At 45.0% G+C, this 24,297-nt stretch overlaps 1 protein-coding gene across 3 annotated transcripts in view; it reads right to left on the bottom strand.

Moving 5' to 3' along the window:
* Positions 1-24,297, bottom strand: part of FYN (FYN proto-oncogene, Src family tyrosine kinase) — a 211,053-nt gene that overhangs the window by 49,767 nt on the left and 136,989 nt on the right. For all 3 annotated transcript variants that reach the window (XM_070376417.1, XM_070376415.1, XM_070376416.1), the window contains 2 exons: positions 2,816-3,073; positions 938-1,034 (listed from right to left, as the gene is read on the bottom strand). In XM_070376417.1, coding sequence (XP_070232518.1) covers positions 938-1,034; positions 2,816-3,062 — 344 coding nt within the window. In that variant the 5' untranslated portion in view covers positions 3,063-3,073. The remainder of the gene's footprint in view (positions 1-937; positions 1,035-2,815; positions 3,074-24,297) is intronic.

The raw sequence follows: 24,297 nt of genomic DNA, 5'->3' as shown, positions 1-24,297 counted from the left end.
AAGTGCCAGGCGTCCGGGCCCTTCCACCATCACACAATCCAGTTTGCTCAAAGGGCAGAGGGCAGATTAACTGGACCTTCCTAAGGGGCTCTCCGCCCTTATTTTTCCCAGACACTAGGGGGCGCTCATGAGGGAAACGTGAGGAGTAGGGGAGGGGGCCTGACTAAGACACAGGGGACATCATTTTCTTCTGAGCCTGAATTTTTCTGGAGGGCCCTGACCTGTGCACCTTGCCTGAGCCTAATAGACACAATATTTAAAAACTGAAGGGAAATCGGACTCATATTTTACTCTCCCTAAAGGAAGTATTAAATGGAGGATTTGAAACATGAGTGATTCTCACCCTTGACGTTTCCCCATTGCCTGCATAACGGGCTGTTCCTACTGGCCACACTGAAAAGGCATGCACTGTAGTCATTCTCAAGAGGGCCAAATCGGTTCTCCTTCCCCCTTACAAAGGTTTCAATTGCAAATTTTCATTATGGCAAAATGCCTCCACAGGCTTCACCAATTAGAATATCTAGCGGTTTTGAAAATGGAATGTGTTGCCAGCGTTACATGAGGCCAGGGTGACACGTGAAATCTGAAGAAAATCTCAGGGCAGAGAGAGGGTAATGTGGACAGGCAAGCCCCATGCCAATCATCTGAAACTGTGGATTTGTAGAGGGAGATCCTGGTGTTTCCACAGCCTTTAAACCAAAACCATTGACTCTGCTTCTATGCTCCCAAAAAGCTCCCTGGACACACAGAACCATAGAATACCACACTGGTTCATTGACTCTTCTTTCCTCAAGTTAAATTGCTAAGAATTAATGGATTGATGAGCAAGTGCTCTCTTAGCATTTCAGAGATATGAAAAAAGGTGCAGACTGCTAACACTAGAATCACTTCCCGGCCTGAAAGGCATGCCTGCTTTCTTCTCCCTCTCCGAACTTACGAGCTGTTCAATATTTGAAATTTTTCTCCTTTGTGAAAACTCAGGTCATCTTCCGTCCGTGCTTCATAGTCATAAAGGGCCACAAACAGGGTCACTCCTGACAAAAAACAAAATCAAAATGGGAGAGATTATTACACCAGGGAAAATTAATTCCAAGAGATTAAATCTTCACTAAAGCCTCATTCTCAAAATTTACATCTAATCAGCACTGATAACATCAGGCAGTGTTGTAACTAATGCGTGAAACCAGAGTCACGAGCTGAATTTATGCCTCAGTCTTTGTGAAAGGAAGCATTATTTGAGCTGACTAAAACCCAGGGCTGAAGGATTTCTCTCTGCACACTTGGAATGAGTCTTCGAGAATAGACAGATATTAATATTACATTTTGGCCACAACCAAGGGCAACAAGTAGCAACATTCAGTTCAGATGGGCAGCGCTCTGCAGCACTGACAAGACACGCTTTGCCCCCATGAGGAGCCACATGAGGCCCAGGGGGAGACAGCAGAGCGCGCGCCTTCTCCCAGCAGGCACGGGGTGTGTGTGCTGGGTGCATCTCTGGCCCGTTTTCCCCGCTGCATCCTCCAGAGACAGACGTCCCTAGACTGCCTGATGATTTCTTTCCTTCAGCCCCCCATTCCAGGTGCCTTCCAGGAAGGCTGGAAGGATAAGGAAGTGTGCCCAGCCTCCAGTCACCCATGAAAGGCCTGCTCTCAAGGGAAAGCTACATTCACCATAAGGATGAAAATAAATATTTTTTTCTACTGAACAGAGTGTGAAGTGTTGGCAGCACAGAAGTAGCTAGTTGCCCAAAGCTCTGGGTCAGGTCCCCTGGATATAACTACACTACCCTGTTGGGTGCAGGGTAGTGCCAATTCCCCACGTAAAAAGTAATAGTGGGCTATTTTATAAGACCTCTGCTCCCAGCTGAACTGAGAACATATGGATTGATGTATTATATATATATATTTAAAAAACTTTTATAATAAATAAGACAGTTTTGGAACAAGTTATGTCAAATATCTAGTTACCATGGTTCACATACTGGGAGAGGCTTTGGAAGATTAAGGATGCATGAGATATCTTACAAATATTTCAGAAAACATATGTCTGAGAACACACGCCAGATATTTTACAAAGTATTAGCTAAGTCAGCAAATGCACATAGCAGTGAAACACAGCCTAGGGAAAAGAAAAGGAAAAGTTAAAAAAAAAAAAAGAGAAGATCCCTTAAGGATACATAAGATTCAATTTTAAAATACAAAAGAGATGAAAATACTTGAGCGCTGATAAACTCTGTCATATAGAAGACAATGGGAGGATTAGAGAGAGAATCAGTGGAGACAAATTGCCAAAAAATAATATAGCCAAATGAGCCCACCAGCTGGGAAGTGACCGGCAGGATGGAGGTTAATTAGAAAGCTGAAAGGGCAGGTACTCCCCTGGAAACAGTCTGAACTGGGGGTTGTGGGGAAGGAGTGCTTTCATAGCTGGAGAACTCAAAACATCCATGCTCATATCCAGTCCTGAAACTTCTGATTCAAAAGATCTGGGATTGGGGGTGGGGGTGGGGCTCAGGTATCTATATTTTGAAAAAGCTGCCTAAGTATTCCAAGCCATCCAGCCAAGGTTGAGAGCCACTGGCCTCAAATGACTCAGCAGAAAGTTGTGCCTCGTAACCCTCACAGGATTCTCACAGAACAGCAGCTGGGGGACCCCCATGCCGCTGTTGCTGGTATCTAGATTTGTCCATCAAGCTTTAGTGATTTTAAGAGCCTTTCATCTGGTAGCAGGGAGCTGGAGAGTGGTTAAAAACTTAAACGCCAAAGGAGCACAAATGTTCAATGGCTAAAAGATTTAAGAGTAGCTTCATCCTGACCTGTTCCTCCTCTTGTTCGCAAGGTCCCAGTATGAGACGAAGAGTTCACACCCCCAAAGACGGTGAGTCCTTGGCCCCCGGCCCCGTGGAAGTTGTTGTAGTTCGGGATGGAGGTCACACCGAAGCTGGGGTAGTGCTGAGGAGTGGGGTCTGTACCATAGCGGTACCCGGAGCTCTGGTTCAGACTGCCATCCCTCTCCTCCGTCAGTTTTGTTGCTTCTTTGTCCTTACATTGCACACAGCCCATTATCTAAATTCCTGTGGAAAACAAACAGAAAGAGGCACGTGAACTTGGATGCCCCCTAGTGGCTGGGTCGCTTGACTATAAAGGGGAATCTTTTACAAAGTTCTCATGCAGTATTTCACGCCTAGAGGGCCATGGAAAGCTGAGGCTAGGGTTGGCGGTTGGAAGCAATCTCAATGCCCTTAACTTGACCATCACATTTATCCCTCATATGCTCTGGCAGTGGGATCAACACACAGCATTATGTTCACCATGCAGTATTTTCCCTCACATGAGGTCTGCACCCTTACAATCCTGTAATATCAGATATCTGCCTAAAGACTGTCCAAAAATATAACTTGGTTTTCTCTAGTCATCTTAAAAAATAGTGTATGCTCTCAAAAATTAATCTGTGCAGTATTAGAATAAAACATTAGAATAAAACCCTCCATCACAGCAAAGGAAATCTAAAGAGAATACAGGCATGTTGGAAAAGCCAGAATATAGCCCTTAAATAGCTTACTGTACTTCTTCATTCATGGGTACTCATTCACAGACACACATTTGCTAAATTTTAAGCAATAAGATGATAAGTATCAAAATTAAGAAATAATCACTAGATGAAAAAAATACAGTTGGCAGAAACTGAGAGGGCTGAGTGTATTTGCAGGATGTCATGATAGCCTACAGTCACAAAATCATTTAAACAGGCTAATTAATTTTTTAAATTTCCATTAGCTTTTGACATCTTTCAGAAACACTTAAAAGCTCATTCCCATATTCTAGAATTAGTGGTGAATTAAAACTTGAGTCACTGTCACCCCATCCTCCTTCCAATTAAACCTACTGTGTCGGTGCTGGTCTCAGTAAAGGGCATCAGCTAAGACCCAAGTGTTCTCGTAAGAGTCCTGAAGCTCGTCTGTCACTGGCTCCTCTTCATTTACTTCTCAGCCCTCCTGTCTCTCACTCTACCATCTAAACATGCCTAACTTCTCAGTGCTTAAGATTCTATTCTTCCCACTCACCTTTCGTCCTTGGAACATGGCTTTGAACCCCTTTATCCTCTCCTCTCTGTTTTTTTTTTTTTTAATATGGACCATTTAAAAACAGTCTTTATTTGTTACAGTGGTGTTTCTGGTTTATGTTTTGGTTTTTGCCTATGGAGATATGTGGGATCTTAGCTTCCTGACCGGGGACTGAACCCACACTCCCTGCATTGGAAGGTGAAGTCTTAACCACTGGACCACCAGGGAAGTGGGTCCCTCCCTCTCCCTCTATGATACACAATATAATCTTCATGTCTCAGTTAAGACACCACTTCCTCTGCAAAGCCTTCTCTAATTCCCCGCCATCCCCCAGGCTGGGGTGCTGCTCTTCCTCACTGCTCATATGGCATCTTGGTTTCTCTCTTTACAGCATCTATTGTGCCATATGAAAACACGGCCTTCCCACGTGTCTCACTGCCCAGTAGACTGTGAGCTCCAGGAGAGCAGTGTCCTGTCCATTTTTGTCATTGCTATATTGCCAGTGGCTGGCACATAGTGGGTGCTCAATAAAGAGCAACTGAATGAGCGGAAATTCTCTAACCACTGTTTCTCTTTTATCCTTTCTGCCTCAAAGCCAATCCTTCTTCCAGCAACTTTTATCAGCACCGTGCCCTGTGTTTTAGAATCTACCGGCATGTGTGAGACGTGAAGAAGATTAAAAAATGGAAGGTGAGTTGGTTAAATGACCCCACTTTGGACTGCAATACCCTGTCCAGCTGTTGGCGGGGAGGTAGAAAATGCAATGGATGTCCCTGCCAAGTTCTGAAAAGTGGCCCATTTGGGACCAAAGAACCAAATAAGAAACACATGACATCACGTGTAATTACATGTATCCACCGGGGAGAGTACAGCTGGTACAGGACGAGAGGGGACATGAGGCGGTGAAGGGCAAGGAAGGAACTAGTATCTCTCTATATCTTGCAAACCAAAATGGGGGTGCCACATCAGACACAGACACTCTGGGGGGGCACTTTTCTGAGCACTGCTTCCATGCCAGCTGGGGTCATGGAAGCAATATCAGACTGTTTAAGGCCCTCTCACATTACATGTTTCAGTAAATACTTATTGAACTGAATGTCAGTTCCTGAGAATGGAAATGTTTGGAAACAAGCCGCCTGCTGCTCGAGCTGAGCTCACCAAATCTGGAACACATTTACGCGTAAATCATTCCAGATTAACTTACAGTGTACTCTGTCCAACATGCTCTCTAACTTATGGTAAATGAATGTGATTTTTAACAAGTTTCCAATAAGAAATGCAAAGTATCTCCAAGGCATGATTGGCTGAAGGATTTTCATCATTTGTTGTTGGTGTTACTTCACAAGACTGGTAAATATCTTGCTCACTTCATATTAACCCTTTCATGGTGGAACGTTGCCCTGAGCTTCTACAAACGCCAATAACACACTGCTTGTCCTAGGTGCTTTTCTCAGAGATTCCACTGACCTGCTGTAATCGGAGGATGTGTGACCTGCATCACAGAATCACATCATTCATGCCAGTGGTTCTCAGCTGCGGGGGACTTGGTGGCCCATGACCAAGGGACATGTCTGGCTGCACAACTTGAGGGTAAGGAGGACTGCTGGTATCCAATGGCAAGAGACTAAGGGTGCTGCAAAGCCTCCTAGGGTGAACGAGACAGCCTCTAACAACAGAGAATTACCTGGCTCCAAATGTGAATGCACGGAGCTTGAGAAATCCTGAATTACGAAGAAGACAGAATTTATAGCTATATCTTTGAAACAGTATAAGAGCTGTTTTCCTTATACGCATGTGATTAACACTGCAGTCCAGAATGCCTTCCTTGGAAGAACAGGTATGCTGGGGCGAAAAAGGCAATTTAAAAAACTGACACAAAGTGCTGTTTTTTTCTCAAGAAGTTCATTCCTGTGACAGAGTATATAATCTAAAACCACTGAGAACTCTCACTACAAACTACTCTTTCAATTCTATCAAAAAAACCCCCTACATCAGAAACCTATTGAAAACAGAACCCTACATCTAACCAAACTAAGAAAAAAAATCTTTTAAGAATCTACTGGGACCAGTCTCTCAGAGCTATCTAAGGTGCTGCCTCTGGGGCTGCAGTCTTCATTTTGCCCCAAATAAAATGTAACTCACAAATATCCAAAAAGAAAAAATCTACTAAAAAAAAGTATTACTACTGTAATAAATGTTTAACAGCTTTTATATAATTCTATGAAACAATGGAAGGAAACAAATAGTAAGCTCCTTGGAAGCAGCGATTATTCTTTGGTTTTTGTTTCGTTATTGCATCCCCATTGCCCAGAACAGTGCCTGAAACACAGCAGGTACTCAATAAGTTATGTGTTACATGTTAAATGCAGAAACCCCAAACTCAATCAGAATTGTAGAAAACAATTCTCTTTTCTAGAAGGGACAGCTCTGTTACACCTTCACGTGCTTGCAATTTTGCATAAGAAATGTTTCTACTTGGATCTTGCTTATCCTCTTCACTTTGTTGACAAACATGAAGAAAAGGAAATAAATCAGGAAATGCAGGCTCAAGTCATTAAAAGCTACATTTCAATAAAAATATTTGTATAAGAACTTGTGGTCTTCTTCTTCCCACTTGAGGTGGTCAGACTATTTCCTGATGAAAGGGGTCAGAAGATGCTATGAGTTGTACTGAGTGTGACTTCAGGCTCCTTGCCATGAAGAAAAGTTCTGAGCATTCAGGTTAAAATAAAAACATCCTTATTATGTACAGTTCTGTAGTGTGGCTTTTATGGCCCATGCTGTGCATCCATCGTGAACATATAAAGCACTAATACACTAGCTCAAGATCTGTGCGGCACTGGGAAATGCTGAATAATGCCATTCAAAAGTGGGGCCCTGGGAGTACTCTGATCAGTAAATCATACATCATGACCATTGTCCTCCGCACATTACCATGCCTAGAAAAACTGATGCATAGCACTTTGACCAGCAGGATCCTGTACCTGTGGTTAAGGTATAGATTAGAGCTGTGAAGACCCCTATTCTCCAGTCCTTCTGCGAACATAGGGGCTCTGCTTCTACTATGTAAGTAAAACCTGATTTACTTAAAATTTCCTTAGTCTTGTGGGTGCTTTCATATGTGCCACAAAAGCATGAAACAATGGGCAGAAATCACTAAAGAAAGAATCATCCCAGGACTTCCACGCCCTCTTCCTATGAGAGTGATGGACATCACCCATCCATCACATAGGTGGCCTCAGAATCCTTTTTCACATAGCCCTTGAGTGGTTGACGGAAGCTGACATGAAGGATGGAATCTATCCGCTACTCTGGGCACAGGCTACTTTGGTCTAGCATGAGTCTGGTGGAATGTACATTCCCTCCACTGATGCCACAGAACCCGGTCCGGTTGGTTAGATGCACATTAAACCCAGATTCACCCACGTTTCCTCATATGCCAATCAATGAAGCAACACCTGTATGCCCAGGTTACACCACAGCAGGACTTGTGAGATTTCAGGCATGTGAGAGAGCTAAGTACCAGAAAAGGAAAATAGCCACTGGCGGTCTTCTGCAAAAAGCAAATTATTTTCTCTTGAGACACACAAATAGAATAGCAGGAGGAGGAAGGTGAAACCGACAACAATTTCAACAATGTAAGCACTTTGCCTGAAAAACCAACCGAGGTGGGTGTGGAGAAGAGAAGAGCTCTCAGACGTAAGTGGCAGCAAGGCTCTTGACAGCCCAGATTCTGCAGAGTGACAGGGAGAACACACTGGCCTGGGTGCTGATGTGGCATGATTCCTGGGGCTCTCATTCACCATCCCTTTAGCTGCTCTCTGCTCTACCTGGGTGGGTATCACGAGGAAAGTAAAAGAATGGGAAAGGGAACTAAATTAAGAACCTGGAAACCAGACACAAGTAACTGAGCTGGGGACAGCTGGAAAGGTATTCAAAGCTCAACTGTAGATTGACTGCACAGCTGCATCGACTTCTCTGGGGAAAAAGCAAAAACTGGCAGCTTCACAACCAAACACCCTTTTCTAGTCAACAGTAATAGCGAGGCAAATGGATAAGATGTGGCAGAGTCACATGAGAAATGGATTGACTTCAGGACAGAAGACTCATGGCAGGGAACTCTTGATCCTTGTAAGACTGGAAATACCCACAAGAATCAATCTGAGGTATATATTTCTGTGTCCTCGATGGGGAAACTAATCCCTGAGAGTCTGGGGAAGGCTTTCCTTAGCTTTCCCCATGGAACAGCTGGACGCAGGACATTCGGAGACAGAGGAGGGCCTCACTGGTAGCAGTGGTAATTGGGCCACAGTATCTGTCACTCCAGTGTCTCAGCGTTTTCATATCTTTTACAATATGGCTCTCCTCTCTGTGGGATCCTGGGTCCTGACCCCCTGCAGGCAGTGCTGTCTGATGGGGACAGCCAGGACAGAGGGACCAGGGATGTCTGGGGAGGCTAGAGAGAGACAGGACCACACTCAACCCTTTATGAAGCACAAACACTTCCCAAAGCAGGGAAAAGGTCACAGCTGGGATGGCATTTTAGAGACGTAAATACTTGAGGTCTGAACCACACACAGCATTGGTGCTGGGTCCAGCCAGTGGCTGCAGCCCAGTTATGAAAAATGAACACAAAAGACCATGCCAGTGAGGGAAAATCCTCTTTTTGCTGCCAACTGGAAGGCAGGCGTGAAGTACCTGCCTTGTTGAAAAGGTGTTGCAGAACTCTAAGGTGTGCCCAAGATCCCCACCTCCTGTAGATAAGCCCCAGATAGTCCCTGGGACTTGTGGATGATGGAATCATGGCTCCTGTGTTTAGGCTCTCTTATTTGGCACAGTTGGTTTTAATTGAAGAGGGATTATCCTAGATAGACCTGACATTATCATGTGAGCCCTTGTAAGGAACTGGCCTTTTTTTGGAGAAGTAGATTCAAAGTGTGAAAGGCATTTCATGGAAGGGATATTTTCCCCTGCTGGCTTTGAAGACAGGAGTTACGTGGCCAGAAATATGGGTGGCCTCTAGGAGCTGAGAACAGCCCCCACCTGGCAGATTGCAAAGAAACGGGGACCTCAGTCCTACAACCACAAGGAACTACTGAGTTGGGTCAAGAAGCCTAAAAAACCTGGAAATGAATTCTTCCCCATTCAAGCTTCCAGATGAGAATGCTATTAGCCAATACACTGATTTCAGCCTTGCAAGCAGAGAGAGCAGCCACATTGCGTCTGGACTTGTGACTCAGAACTGTTAGCTGATAAATGGGCATTGTTTTAAATCAGGAAGTTTGTCATAATTTGTTACAGGGCAACAGAAAACAAATACTTATTATATTCTGGTGGGATGGGGCATCACAGAGATGAAGGCTCCCAATCTCAGCAGCGATGACCATTAAGCAAAGGTGCCCTGCAAGCCAGGTGCCCTGCTATGTACTGGAATGTGTCTTCTCACTAAATTTTCATGACAACCCTAAGATGGGGGATTGCTCTTTGCTCTCACTGTACAATGGAGGATCAAAGAGGTTCGGGAATTTGTCTACAGCTCAGTCAGGGGTGGGGATGGGATTTGAAGCCAGACAGGCTGACTTCTTGGCCAGCCCATGGAGCCTCTACACTAGCTTTGCCTCCTGCCCCATGGAATCTAGGTCAGTCCACACAAGGGTGTGGGCACCAGGGTGGGAGGAGTGGAGGGAGAGACCGGTGGAGAAGGTCCCTGACTCCACAGAACCCACCCTCATGTGCATGACTAATGCATGCCCTGATTTCAGGGACTGGGCCCCGCTCCTCCAGATCCCCAGCCCACCCCTTGAGACAGCGGGCTCAGCAAGGGTGCTGGTACCACGCCAGGTATGGTGAGTCACCAGCTTCCTTGATGTGGTTTGGCATCTTAATGAACGTTTGTGCCAATGACATTAGAGCAACCCTTAGTTTCCTGATACTTCCTAGACATGGCAGGATATTTATAGATATCAGAAAGGAGTCAGCATTGGGTTCCTTAGTGTAAAACAGAGCTGTCCTACTGCACTGAAAACATGATGTGCTTTACATTATGTAAACTTTCTGGAACATGTTGACTGCATAAACTGAGCTATACACATGTAATGCTTCCTCCAAGCACAACAATAATAGGTTTCTACTCTGGGGAGCCCTCAGAGTGAGAGCTCCCCCCACCAAACACAGGTGATAAAATAATATTACATCTTTGTGGAGAGAAGAAGTGAAAGCAGGAACATCTACAAGGCAGACCCTTTCCACAGGCAACAGTGGCAGAACCAGAGCCTACTGAAAAATCAAGTTAAAACTTTGATTCAGAAATAATAAGAGGTGGAGTTGGACTCATCGGATCACTGACGCTCGGCTTTGCAACAACGGCCTTTGGAGGGTGAGGAGGAAGGACCTTGCTCCATACCACAGAGCAAGGGAACTGAACTAATAGAAATCACTCTTAAAATGTCACATTACTTTAAGAAAAAGCCACATTCCTGGCACCTAGAACATCTGCTGGCTTCCTCTTTCTGGCTTGTCCTGTTCAAATGACCCTCAGGCTGCTAGGCGGCAGCTGATACCCTGGCAACACATTCTCTTTCCCTCTGTGCAACCTTCCATTCCCTGACACCCAGGGACCCACAAGCACTTAATAAAAAGAAATGGAAGCATTAGACCCCAATGGTGAGATTTAACACTGCAGTCAACTAACTGCTGGAACCATTCCCAAACCCAAATGCACAAATGAGGTTTTAATAGCAAACCGTGGAAAAGCTCCAAAAGGAGTGAAGAACACTTTCTTCTTACACTCACTTCACTTTTGGATGTCACGGTTAGGACAAGAGTGAATGGTGATAAAAATAAAGGTAGATTTAAACTGTCTATGCCAAACAAAGGGTTCAGAAAGAAACAGGGCACTGATTGTTCTTCAGACCTTCCCCCATCACTTCTTGGACCATGGAAAAATTCCTTGTGGTTAGCACTTTAAAATTTTGTCTTATTTTTATTGAGATATATTTCATATGCCATAAAATCACCCTCTTAAAGTGTACAGTTTAGTGGTTTTTAATATATTTGCAAAGGAACCATCACCACTATCTAATTCCAACATTTTCATCACCCCAAAAAGAAACGTGTACCCATTAAGCAATTATTTCCCATCCCGTTCTCAGCCTAGCCCTTGGCAACACCAATCTACTTTATGTCTCTATGGATTTGCCTCTTCTGCACAGTATGTGGCTTTTCTGACTGGCTACTTGGCATAACATTCATAGATGGCTTAGTACTTCATTCCTTTTTATGGCTGAAAAGTACTCTATTGTATGGATATATCACTTGTTTATTGATCATCAGCTGATAGACGTGTGGGTTGTTCCCACTTTTGACTATTATGAATAATGCTGCTGTAAACATTCATGAACAAGCTTTTGTGTGGACATATGCTTTCAATTCTCTAGGGTTAACACATAAGGAATTTATACAGATAAGACAACTCTAAGATTAGGTAAATAGGAAAGCATGTGAGCTGGCAATTCAAAGAAAGTAAAAAACAACCTTAAAATATATTTGCCTTCAGTGGTAACACAATTTAGATTGGTGAGTTACTTGCACCTCTAAGTCAATGAAATTTTAAGAAGATGTTTGCCCAATAGTGATGACTATTCTCATACACCGCTGACAGACGACCAGGAGTTAGCAGGTAACTTTTTGTAAATCAACAAGGCAACATTATTAAAAAAAAACCCCAAACTTGAAAATGGGTCTTCTCTTTAACCTCTGAGTCTGTGCTAGAGAGATGCTTTTTTAAAAAAATGACACATGAAGAGATCCTATGAGGTGTTACTTATAATTCAAAAAATTATAAAGTGTGCTAATTATTTAATAAGAAGACAATAGCTAAGTATATTGTAAGGCCATAATGTAAAGTTAAACAGAAGTTAAAACTTATGCTTAAAGAAAATGATTACTAACAGGGAAAAAGTGCTCCTGCTATAATAAGAAGGGTCACAAGATTGCAAGTAGGTAACAAACGCCTAGAGAAATCTTTGGAAGGAAAGATACCAAGACATTTGCTGGTTGTGTGCAGGGGATAACATCATGGGCAACGTCTTCTTGGTTTCTTTGTTTCTCAGATTTTCTATACTGAGAATCCACCATTTTAAAAAATGAGAATAAATCGTCTTGACTTGTTAATAAGAAAGGTCCTTTTACTCTCATCAATTACTGACTTAATTTGTGTATAAGTGGATAACAACTGTAAAATGATGATGTATGCATTGTGAACTGAAAAATTAAGAGAGGGAGAGACAGTGATCGATTCCCAAGGCTACTAAGAGGCAACCGCTCCTTCCAGAAGTTGTCAAGATAAAAGGTACCAAAGGACAGAGAGACAGAGAGACTTCTGAGTGTGTTTTCATCACACCTGTGCTGGGAAGTGGGCAGTGAGGGAGCAGAATTGAGTGTGGGTGGCGAATGGACATAGAGACCCCAGAGAAATCTAATTAGGGGCACAGACTGAGCAAAGCTGTGATATACAATCGACTCAGAGGACCATGGAGATGGCGAGTGGCAGAATCTGGGCTAACAGAACCAGGAGTGGGGTGGCTGGCTGAATGGGTTCTCGAGAATCTCTAGGTCCCAAGTTCCTAGGTGGCTGGGGAAACCGAGTAAACTCAGGATGATGATACTTAAGTCACCCTTGAAACCCAACCAAGGGGCTCTGGTTATGGAGGATCTGTAGGACCTCTCTGTGAGCACAGGCCTGAAGACCCCACATGGGCATGGATCCAAGAGGGTGGAGGATGAAGCAAAGTACTGCTGTTCTTGGGATGCTTGTTACAGGCAAAGGGACTTGCTTGGGGCACCACACAGAAAAGTTCCGAATTTTGCTCTCACTTGTCCTCTTGTTGCCTTCACCCTTTCCTGTTGGGATGTTCAGCCTTCTGAGACCTTGACTTCTGAGCCACAAGCCCTAGCATCTGGGGCAATCCAAGCAGCACATGGAATAACCAACAGAGGTTTATTTGACCTGAAGGTTTTCAGAAACATAAAAGTTCCAACAGAGATGTTTCTTCCTAATGTAAATCTTTGGGGTCAAGCCTCTTTCCACTCTCCTTGGCCCTGTTATCGAAAAACAATCACAGGAAAACAAAAATAAAAACAAAAAAGTAGGCTTCTATTTGTGAATCAGCAAAGAGAGACAGGAAAGTCAGTGTCACATCTGGGGCATGGTGGCAGACACTGGCTTTCTGGGTTGAACTGGCCGAGGGCCCGAGGGTCAGGCTGTCACCTGGCAGAGCCACAAGAAAACACACTAGCACAAAGCAGCTGCTTGAACAGGCGTCATCAACATCCCCTCCCTGCCAACCCGGAGAATGAAAGCCGAGGGGGTTCGCTCTCCACGGCTGGACAAAAACTAGCTCTGCCAATCTTTCCAGGGTCTATAGAGGTTCCTTGCCAGATGATTCTGCAAATGGGGCCTCCTCCTTTCAAAAAACAGTGAATTCTTTTTTTCCTTTAATTCACCAGTTCCAGCCAGGAAGATCCATTCCTTTAAAGAAACAGAATGGACTCTGAGTAAGCATATTTTACTTTCTTCTTTTTTGCCCTTGAGCGCGTGTCTGTGTTGACCGCAACTTCCCTCTCCACTGATTATGTATCTGGTTTATGAAGTCAGAGCCCGTCAAAATCTCCTTCCCTGAGAATCTGGTGGTGGGGCCATTTGCACTGTGTTTCTGGAACTGAGGCTGAGGCCTTTTCTTTGAAGAAGGACATGAAGCCTGGTCCCTCCTCCCCTGGATCTTTATGTTGGCACTTTCTCAAGTTGCAAGGAATCAGCAACACCAGCAGCCGTAACTTCTGCATCCCTTGCAGCGGTTTAGAATTTCAAAGCTTCTTGGCAGCTATTTTGGCATGAATGCTGATAAACTGGCTATCAGAAAACAGACCCCTAATTCCACGGCCTCCATTGGGACAGGGAACAACTGTGAGGGTGGCGATAGGAACAAAGAGAGCATAGAGGCCAGCTGCCTCTGGGCAGCCTCCTCCTGCCATCTCCTCGCCTAAAGGGAACGAGAACAGTCTCTGCCTTCCCCTTGAGTTTCATTTCCTCACCCTTAGTGAGCCCAAGGAGCTTGATTATGTGGTACCTGCTTCAGTGACGCTTTCTCAAGAGCTCGCACTCATGAACACAAAGCTGAATGCCAACACAGACACAAGGAAATTAGAGGAGGGAGATAATAAGTAGGAGGAAGAGAACAAGGAACCAATGAAAGCAATCAGTGATGCTTTCCCCAGGAGCTACTAAACTTGGATTTGGGATGTCAAACTGTGGCCATGTTGTGTGGGAGGAACTTGGGTTATGTGGGCTGGACTACTCGTTGATGATCTAGTTGGCAGGCGAAATCCAGTCAGATTTATGTTAGCGAATCCAAAAGAGGGAAGACTTAGTTTACATACCACCATACATTTTATGGTAAAAGCAATTCAATATTGACTTTTCACTTGGCATATATATAAGGCAGAATTTTTTTTTCCCCCAGAGTGTTGTTGTCTTGTGGAGTTACTGAATCTGAGATTATCTCCTTAAAGACAGCACAGCTGTTTATCTTGCCTTTTTCCGAGAGCTTGTAGGATTCTGGTATCAGATGCGGTTGCCCTGGGGCTGAAGGGTCAGAGGTCCAAATCCACATCACTGAAAATAAAGTAGTGGGTGGATGAAAGCTGGTGAGGGAGAGCTGTCTCACCGAATCCACCCTGCTTCTTCCACAGTAACAGAATTTTAGCTAGGTATGTGGCTAGACAGCTAGAGACCACATTTTCAGACTCCCTTGCAGCTACGGTGTGGCCCTGTCACTTAATTCTGGACAACTGGTTGAGAGTGGGTGTGATACACTCAACTCTTGCATTCCTCAAGAGAGAGTGGGCTGCCCTCCCTTCTCTTTCCCACTTCCTGTGGGCTGGAAAGTGAATGTGGTGCTGGTAAACTGGCATTAACCAGGCAGAGAATGGCAGCCCACCAGGAAAGAGCAGAGCAGCACGACAGAAGGAACCTGGGCCCGGATGGCCTTCTGGAACTCAGCTTTACCACCCAAAGCTCTGATCTCTGACCGTAACACGAGAGGCAGGAACACCTATCCTCCGTGAGCTACTAGTTTTCTGGGGGGAGTGAAATGGGGTCTTTTTGTTATAACAGGCAGCCTGTACCCCAACACAAGGAGGAAGTAAATCTGACACAGAGGTCAAGGGTTTGGGGCTCTGCTGGCCACCTGTTTGCTTTTCCCTCAGACTCTAGAACCAAGAAGAGCTTCTAACCTCCTTTGACACTGACAGCTAAACTTGGATTAAGGTAGGTTAGTAGAATAACAAGCATAATGAATTGTAACAATAGCTACCATTTACAAAGAACTTATCTTCTGCTTGTACTTCACATATGGCATTTCATTCAATCTGCAGAGCAGGGTATTATATTTTTAAGAAACCTTTGTTGTTTAGTTGCTAAGTCATGTCTTGACTCTGTAGTGACCCCATGGGCTTAAGCCCACCAGGATCCTCTGTCCATGGGATTTCCCAGGCAAGAATACTGGGGTGGGTTGCCATGCCCTCCTCCAGCAGATCTTCCTGACCCAGGGATCAAACTTGCATCTCTTGCTTGGCAGGCAGATTCTTTACCACTGAACCACCAGGGACCTTGGGCTCACAGAACTTAAGTAACTTGTCCAGAGTCACCCAGTCAGTAGACCTGGACCTGACTATCCCATTCTGCCTTTTGAGAAGAATGTTCTGTTCCTCATTAGAAGACAGATTTAATGATGTGAAAATTTTAGTGATATGATAGGAATTGGGCACTGTTATGTCTTACAGGTTTTATTTTTTCACACTATGGCTTACAGTGTTCTTTTCTTGAAGTGATCTAGTTTAGGGCTAGATTCCAAGTTTCTAGGACATCTTGGTCCCAGGCACCTGGTTTAGAGAAGGTCTGGAAGCAGTGGCATAGCCTTAACAAGGCTGCTGAGCAGCCAAGTGGTATGGAGTATGTCACTCCAACGCTGTGCAGCCCGGTTTCCTCATCAATCAAGCCAGTAGTCTTTGACAAGCAGCCTTCAGGGTTCATTCCAAGCCTCACATTCCTGAAGGGGCCCAGAGCCCTTCTGCACATATTCAGGCAGAACTGAGTCCCCAGACAGCTCTCCACTCTCCTCAGCCCTAGGCTGAATCTTATCAATCATGGGGACTCATAGAGGGACCTTGATATGTGGTCAGGTTTGGCTTTGAATGCTCAGATGTCCCCCGCCACAGCCAGAGCCTGCATCATGAATATTATGAGAGTTTTACCAATGTAATGGGAGCTGGGCATCTCTATGTCCTACAGTTTTTTTAATTGTTTTACATTCTGGCTTAAAGCACTCTTTCTTACTGTGGTTTTCAGAAGACTTGACTATGTTCTCCACTTGGCTCTGTGGCTAAAATGAAGAGTAACTTATGGCCTGGCTCAACCAGCCCAGGCATTTATAACCTGCTTTGGTCTTGACCCACCTCTTCCCTCGCCACACCTCCACTCTATTCCTCTCCTGCTCTACCCTAGGGTTGCTAGGTACAGCTGTTCTCTTCCCGAACTGCTAGAGATGAGGAAGTTAAGAAGACAACAAAAATAAGAACAAACCTCCCATCCTCCTAAACAAAAATTACTCGGAAATCACCATAGTAACAAATCACCAGTTTCCAACTGTCTCAAGTCCCTTGCATTCTTGTTGCTTTGCACACATCCTTTTATCTACACTCAGCCCTACCTCCAGCCTTTGTTCAGCAGACACATTCTTATTCTCTCTACATGACAGGAGCTGTGTAAGGACCTGTGGATATAAAGTCAGGTATATAAGGTCCTGCCTTCGAGGCGCTTGTATATACTTAGGACGGAGATAAGCCACTGAGTCAATGGACTCGGGTTGGGCAGTGAGTGCAGAGGGAGCCCCAAATCACCCAGGTTGGCAGCTCTAAAGGTGACTGGACATGGCCCAGGTGGGGAGGGGGTGGGCTGCTCATGGAGAGCAGAGGTGTGGTATGGCACAGCTCCAAGGGGCTAACTTGACTTGGTCCCATATTTACAGAGCACTGGAATGTGTGTTGGGATTATTGTGAGGCTCTGGGCTACAGAATGAAGGTACCTCCTGCTAAAAAAAGCTTATAGTTTAATGGAATGGATGTGTGCAGCTCAAAAGGTGGCTGGAAATGAAGCCAGATCATAAACAACTACCTGTCTGTTCTACTGCGTGTTCACTACGGTGCCCGAGGCATTGCTACGTGCAATAAGCAAATTATCTCATTTGATCCATCAACAGCCTGTGAACTGGGAATTATCATCATTGGCACTGTTTTACAGATGCAGGAATAAGTACAGGAATGTCAAGCTACTTGCCCAAGGACTCATAGCTCAATTGACTTCGATTTTAACCCACACCTGACTGAATCTAAGATACATACCCCTAGCTATGTGCTAGCAGGCTAAAGCATTTGTTCATTATCCAGCTGATACCTATCCGGTAGTTAGTGGGAGTGAAACTGGGTCTGGATAGACAGAGTGAAATGGGGAAGAGAAAAGAGTGGTGCAGGTGAACCAGAAAGCCAGACCACAGTGCGAAGGGACTGTACACAGTGGGGATGGAGAGGCATCTGAGTATAACATTTGACTTTCTCAACTGGACAAATAACTCTATCCATTCTAGCTACCTGCCTATGCATAATTCATACCTCATAAATCATCTCCAACTGTAGCAAAGCTGTAGCTTTTGTTGCATGTGAGAATAAAGACCTGAATGCATATTGCAGCAGAGGCAATTTCTATGGGCCTGTGTAAGCTACATTTTCTGATAGCCCTGTCACAGAAAGAATCCCAAGATCTCTAGGGGCTGGTAGGAGTGAGAAATGGAAAACAGACAAAAGAGACAGACATCTGCAGTGCAGGACATCTGAAGAAAGACAACTGCCCACTAAATAAGGGGATGATACAGCTAATATCCAGCAAGGCCCTCCAACATCCACAAGAGAAGCCTGAAGAAGGTGCTAAGGTTATCGGTGAGGGCAGTGTAAAGTCAAGAGGGGCACACCAAAGCCTCCGATTCTGCAGAGTTTACTCCATCAAGTCAAACATGATCATTTTCATTAGGATGCAGAAGCAGCAGTTCTATCTCAGTTTTGTATGATATTTGTACTATGAACAAATTCTTTGGGCCAGTGTCAGAAGATGCCCATGTTTTAGCCATGACAGCCCTGCTTACGTCTACAAGCTCACCGCGGTCAGAGGATGAAAACTCCTGCTCATCCACAAGTGATCGTCACCCATTGGCAGCTCTGAGCTGTGGTGAACTGTCCTGGCGCCAAGCAGGACTGGCCTGTCTAGCATTCACGCCGAGCCCCTGGGGACCTGCCTTACAGACTCCAGGTAACGATGACCCTGAGTGTGGTTTCATACTCGGTCCTAGTGCGGGTTCAATGCAACTCAGATGGACTCAGCGAGTCACAATGGTACGTGCTTGGAGTGAGCCCAGACAACAGCCGTGCATAATTCTTTTTGACAAAGACTGACCCAACATGCTGATTAGCAAAAGCAGCCCACGTGAAAAAAGAATAGTCCTGGGTATAAGCAGCCTATGCATGCATGCGTGCTAAGTCGCTTCAGTAGTGTCCAACTCTTCATGATCCTATGGACTGTAGCCCACAGGCTACATGGGATTCTCCAGACAAGAATACTGGAGTGGGTTGCCATTCCTTTCTCCAAGGGATCTTTCTGACCCAGGAACCGAACCCACATCTCTTACGTCTCCTGCGATGTTAGGTGGGTTCTTTACCACTAGCACCACGTGGGAAGCCCCAAAAAAGGCCTATACCCCCTGGGTATTCTCTGTTCCATCAAGTTTCATCTTTAATTTGGACATCCATTACCTGAATGCCCTCCCCTCTATATCCCACCCCATTTCCTAACCATCCTGCTTCTCTTCTAAGATTTGCATTTTCTATGTAGGTTCCATTGCTAAAATTAAAATGTTGCTAAAAAATATTAGTGGATCTGTGTATCTCTTATAGAACAGACCGATTATATAGCCTATTTCCTGCCTTCCAAACCTGTTAAGCTGTTTAATAACTTTATTTTTAATTTTACTTCAATGGTTTTAAGTCTGTTTCTCTTCTCAAATCTTGCTGGTTAATCCTTCCTGCCATTCTTGTTTCTTTTGTGCCTCAAGCATCTGACTCTTCTTCAGCTTAAAATGAGAGCTCGAATAAATTTCTCTCTTTTTTGATTCTGCTCCCCCCTGGAAGATAAGCAATTTTACCCCTTTGTTGGTACCGGAGCACTTTTGCTTTCTCACTTAGGCCAGGTGACAAAAGTATCATTCATTTCCAAACCAGACCAAACCTCCCTACCCCAACTCCTTCATTTCTGTACTGTAATTCCAACACAAAGGAGTAAAACTAGGGGCAGAAATTCCAGTCTGCCAATACCAAATGCTAGTGAAACTGAGGAACCACCGAATTCACATATACTGCTGGTGGAATGTAAACTGGTCACAACTACTTTGGAAAAACAATTTTGCATTATTTAGTGAAGATGAAAATGAATCCATCCGATAAGCAATAATTCCACTCTTAACGCATGTACGTCTAAAGAAACATGCCCACTGAACTAGGGATTATGTGTGCTCCACAGGTCTGGGAGGCCCAGGAATCTGTGCCTTTATAGCTCTGTATGTGATGGATGGGCCTCACTCCACTGAAAGGGCCTGGGACTGAAGCTTTACAATTTCAGCTCAAACCTGTCTTTGGAGCTAGGTCCCCCAAGACCTGTGTCTGCAGCCATAAGAGGACTTCCAGGAGAGAAGTGATAGGTAAGGTTCAGCAAGCCTGAGGTTTATGCGGCCATCCTTGGGGTGCTGATTCCTGGTCAAAGATGGCTAAAGCCCAAGATCTGGGCAAATTCACTGTTGCATCCTCCTCTTCCTTCTCTGGTTGCCTGGGTGAGCTTTGGCTTATAAGGTGCTTGAATCAGTATCATTGGCCTTCATCTTCATCTTCAGCAGAAGGCCCAGAGCTGTCCACCCTGTCAGGAGGCTGCCCTGGATGTGTGCTTTCTGCAGGGAATGAGGAAGCCCCAGGGTGACTCAGGAGGTAAGGCTTAAGTGTGAGCCCTGGTAAAGAGCCCCGGTTTTCCCTTCACACACAGGTGGTGTGTCCCCTCTGTGAACACTCTCTCCATGGGCATCCTGTTTATGATCCTTGGTAGACTGAGTCCAACACAAGTACAACGTCTGGTGCAACCTGGCCCTTAATAAACACTTTTGAATGATGATGAACAGGACATGAGATAATGAACCTCTCCTAAAGAAGTGAAGGGAACTTTCTACCTTCCTGTGTGAAGCTACCTCTGCCTTCCTCCTGGTGTTGGCAGCTCTCAGGGAGGGTGTGCGATGGTGCCTCTATCAACCTCACCTCTGTTCATTCCTCCCCTGATGCCAAGAATGGCTTCCACCATCTCTAAAGACAAATGGGGAAAGTGCACAGACTGGCTAGGTCTCTTCCCATAATCTTCAGATTTTGAAATTGAAGTGTCCCGAGGCCAAAGTCCTGATTACCATGGAGCCTGTTCTTTTAGATTTAAAACTGTCTTCATGGTATCAACAGTGCTATAGATTTTTCTGGGCATCTGAAACCTGCCCAGTTATTCAGCATCAGTTAGGTACTGAGGGTGGAGGCAGTTTGTTTCATTTAAATTACTAGCTCATAATTATGTTCTAGCAAGATGCGCAGGTGTGGGAGACAGTGTTCTGTCGGGAGGAAACCAAAGGGATGATCTGATGTAAATGTAAGTGGGTTTCCGGGAGGCTGCACAGAGCCCATCTCCACAGGACAGGGCCTTATCTCCACGGCCCTGTCAGGATTCTGTCTCACGTGGGTGTGTGGTTGCTACTGGGGCTGCCTCCTGCCCACCCAGATGACTGTCTCAAGGGAGGCCCAGGCTAGGCAGTTCATTACTCGGGCATGTGGGAGAGAAACAGGAGTGATTCTTCTGGTAATGGTTTTAATTCCACTCCTTCAGTTCTGAGACGGTTTCCTCATTTTTCTCCTCTTCACGCCTCAGCACCTCAGGGTATCAGTGCAGAAGCCATGAGTGAGGGAAGAGTTTGTATTTTGTGTAGGTCACTAAAATTATTCTGCTTTACGACTGAGCGACTGAACTGACCTGATACCTTGTAAAAGGTGCATGCGTGCTCAGTTGCTAAGTCGTGTCTGACTCTGTGACCCCAAGGACTGTAGCCTGCCAGGCTCCTCTGTCTGTGGAATCCTCCAGGCACGAATACTGGAGTGGGTTGCCATTTCCTTCTCCAGGGACTCTTCCCAACCCAGGGGAGGATTCTTTACTACTCAGCCACAAGGGGAGCCCACGACCTGTAAAATGTAATTATGTCAATTAAAAAAATAAGAATAAACACACTCTACTATTAATTACTAATAGGAAGTATACTGATACCTGACCATCTTTTGTTCTACAGATAGGACATATGGTTCAGATTAGTAGATAGCACCCAGACCATTATTTGCCCACAAAACAGATGCTCAATAAAATATAGATATAACAGGCACATGTATGTGAGGACGGGAGGCATGCTGGAGCCCAAGGGTTCTCTCGGGGTCATGACCGGGCTTTCTAGCCCAGGCGCAAATGACAGCTCTGACTTCCTGGCAGCCTAGGAGACAGACGGTCAGTCTGCTGTGATTGGAGATCAGTCACATGGATTAGGGATAACACTTGATGAGCTTAACTGAGTAGCCAACAAAATGAGTTAGTCTGATAAATTAAAAAAAAAAATGAATTAGGGAGAAAGCTGAATGTCTGCCTGATCTTTCTTTGGTTTCAACTCAAGAAAGAATCTACTGCCTAGTTTTCAAAGGGCATGACAACAGTCATACAATACTCACATTATTTAATGTTAGCTGGAAGATGGAGATGATGGGTTACTTATCTTTTAGAAAGAAAAAGGAGCTTTTAGAGCAACTCTTGGGTTAAAAATCTCAGTCTGAATCTCACCATCAAAGGGGCAATTTAAGAGGTCACTAAAACAAAGACACTTCAGTTGAAAAGCATTTTGGCATACAATAAGCTAATTTTCACCTAAATAAAATGTTCTAGCACAGACTTTTCAGAAGTCTTACTCTGATGACAGATAACATGGGGAAGAATACATGGATCTCAGAACAGAAGGAGCTATATTTAGCTCCATGATTTTCTCAAAACCATAAAGGGACAGTTCTGAAAGCCCTGGCATTCTCAGCAATCTTCTTGGCCTGGACTGCCATGATATCATCTCAAAGGGAATAGGGAACAGGTGAGTTTGTGGCGGCCACATTCCAATTCCTACATTCCATTCCATGGATCACTTCTGTGGCTCCATGAAGCATCATCAGCATCTCTCATAAGATCACTGTGGGCCACAGGGCCTGAGTCTCCTGACTGCAGGATCTCCTCCAGCACACAGAGACATTCTGGACCAGTGGGGCTGCTGGATCCATCAGATGCTGGATGCTGGGAGGGCTACCATCTCAGAGTCACCTGGTCCTTCTCCTTTACCCATGCTGACATAAGGGCAGGGGACTCTGCCAGCCAGATTAGACATGAACCCTCTGATCATAACTGGGTGATCTGGAGGGATGTAGCTTTGCAACATTTTGGGTTGACTGTTTTGGGACTTGTGGCTTTTGGTGATGGTAATCTTTCTTGCTAATCATGTACCTATTGTTCTATATGGTCCACTCTTGTTTGCTGCAAATAGGCTCAATGGAAAGGAGGAAATGACAGAGGAAGAAGACACTTTGCTTGGCAGCACCTGCAGACTTTCTGGAGCGCAGACTCTATGGTGTGATGGGCTGCCCAGCCCAGGAACCGTGGAGGCTGACACCAGCTGTGGGGGAGGTCTGTGCATCCAAGGCCAGTGACGTCATGAGCACACAGCCCTGCATTTGAGAGGTGGGAGGACAGTGGCTCCTACAGCACACAGAGGTTCCCTCTTATCTTCACTTAGCTCCTGAATTCTGAGTAGAGGCCAGGGACTGGCTGGGGGTGGCAATGCAGAAAAGGAAACCAAAAGATGGAACTCAAAACTTACTTGTCACTTGAATTTTCACTTTTGGATTCTGGCCAATGGCTCTTTAATTTGAGATAAAAACAAAACCCCACAGAACTCCAATGCTAACTTTGAGTCCTCCAGTTCTCCTGAGAAGGTAGAGAGAATAAAAAGCGTCTGAGCAGATCAGAGAGAATAAATGGACACTGTTGGGTCCACAAGATTAGGCCAGTTAGACCCCCACCAGGCTCCTGGCAAATCCTGCATCAGACCCAGGCCACCCTCCTGGTTACAACCAGCACAGCGACTCAGGACCAGGAAATGCAAATTTGATCACAGCCAGTCATGAGCAGGGAGCTTAAGACAACCGCCCCCTGGGCGTCCTAAGTGAAGGACGTGGGTCTCAGACCCCATGTATTTCTCATTTACTTGAGAAAACAGTGGACTCACGCAGTGTTACTATGTAGCTAACAATTAAGTTAGTGATGTCACTTTGTAACAGGATAAGTAAAAACAAATTCAAATCTAGAGACAAATCATTCTTTTCTTATGTTTTTTTCCTATAAAAAGTGCCAGTGTCTAAGAGTGAGGCACTTGACCTGGGGGTGAAGTGTAAAGAGACGTCAAAAAGCTCAGCCGTCAGGATAAAAAAGATTGCACTGAAATATTATTTATTTTGATTACTGAGGTTTTTTGGGGGCCACACTTAAATTATGTGCCCTAGGATGTTGCCTCATTTGCCTCTCTCTGGTCCCAGGCTGTTGAAGTTCATCAGCTAACAGGTTAAGTGACTAGAGGGTGCATGCGTGCTAAGTCGTTTCAGTGGTTTCTCTTTGCAACACTATGGACTGTAGCCCGCCAGGCTCCTCTGTCCGTGGAATTCTTCAGGCAAGAAAACTTGAGTGGATTGCCATTCCCTGCTCCAGGGGATCTTTCCAACCCAGGGATCAAACCTGCATCACCAACCTCTCCTGCACTGCAGGAGGATTCTTTCCCGGTGAGCCACTGGGGAAGCTCAGTTACAAAATTATAGGGGAAACTAACCAATAGATTGAAGAAAGACTCTTCAAATGCAGCCTCAGTTCAGTTCAGTTGCTCAGTCATGTCCATGTCCTCTCGACCCCATGGACCACAGCATGCCAGGCC

Source organism: Bos mutus, chromosome 9, assembly GCF_027580195.1.
Source record: "Bos mutus isolate GX-2022 chromosome 9, NWIPB_WYAK_1.1, whole genome shotgun sequence".
Taxonomy (NCBI): domain Eukaryota; kingdom Metazoa; phylum Chordata; class Mammalia; order Artiodactyla; family Bovidae; genus Bos; species Bos mutus.
Note: the sequence above shows the minus strand (reverse complement) of the source record. Positions and strands in the feature narration are given on the sequence as shown.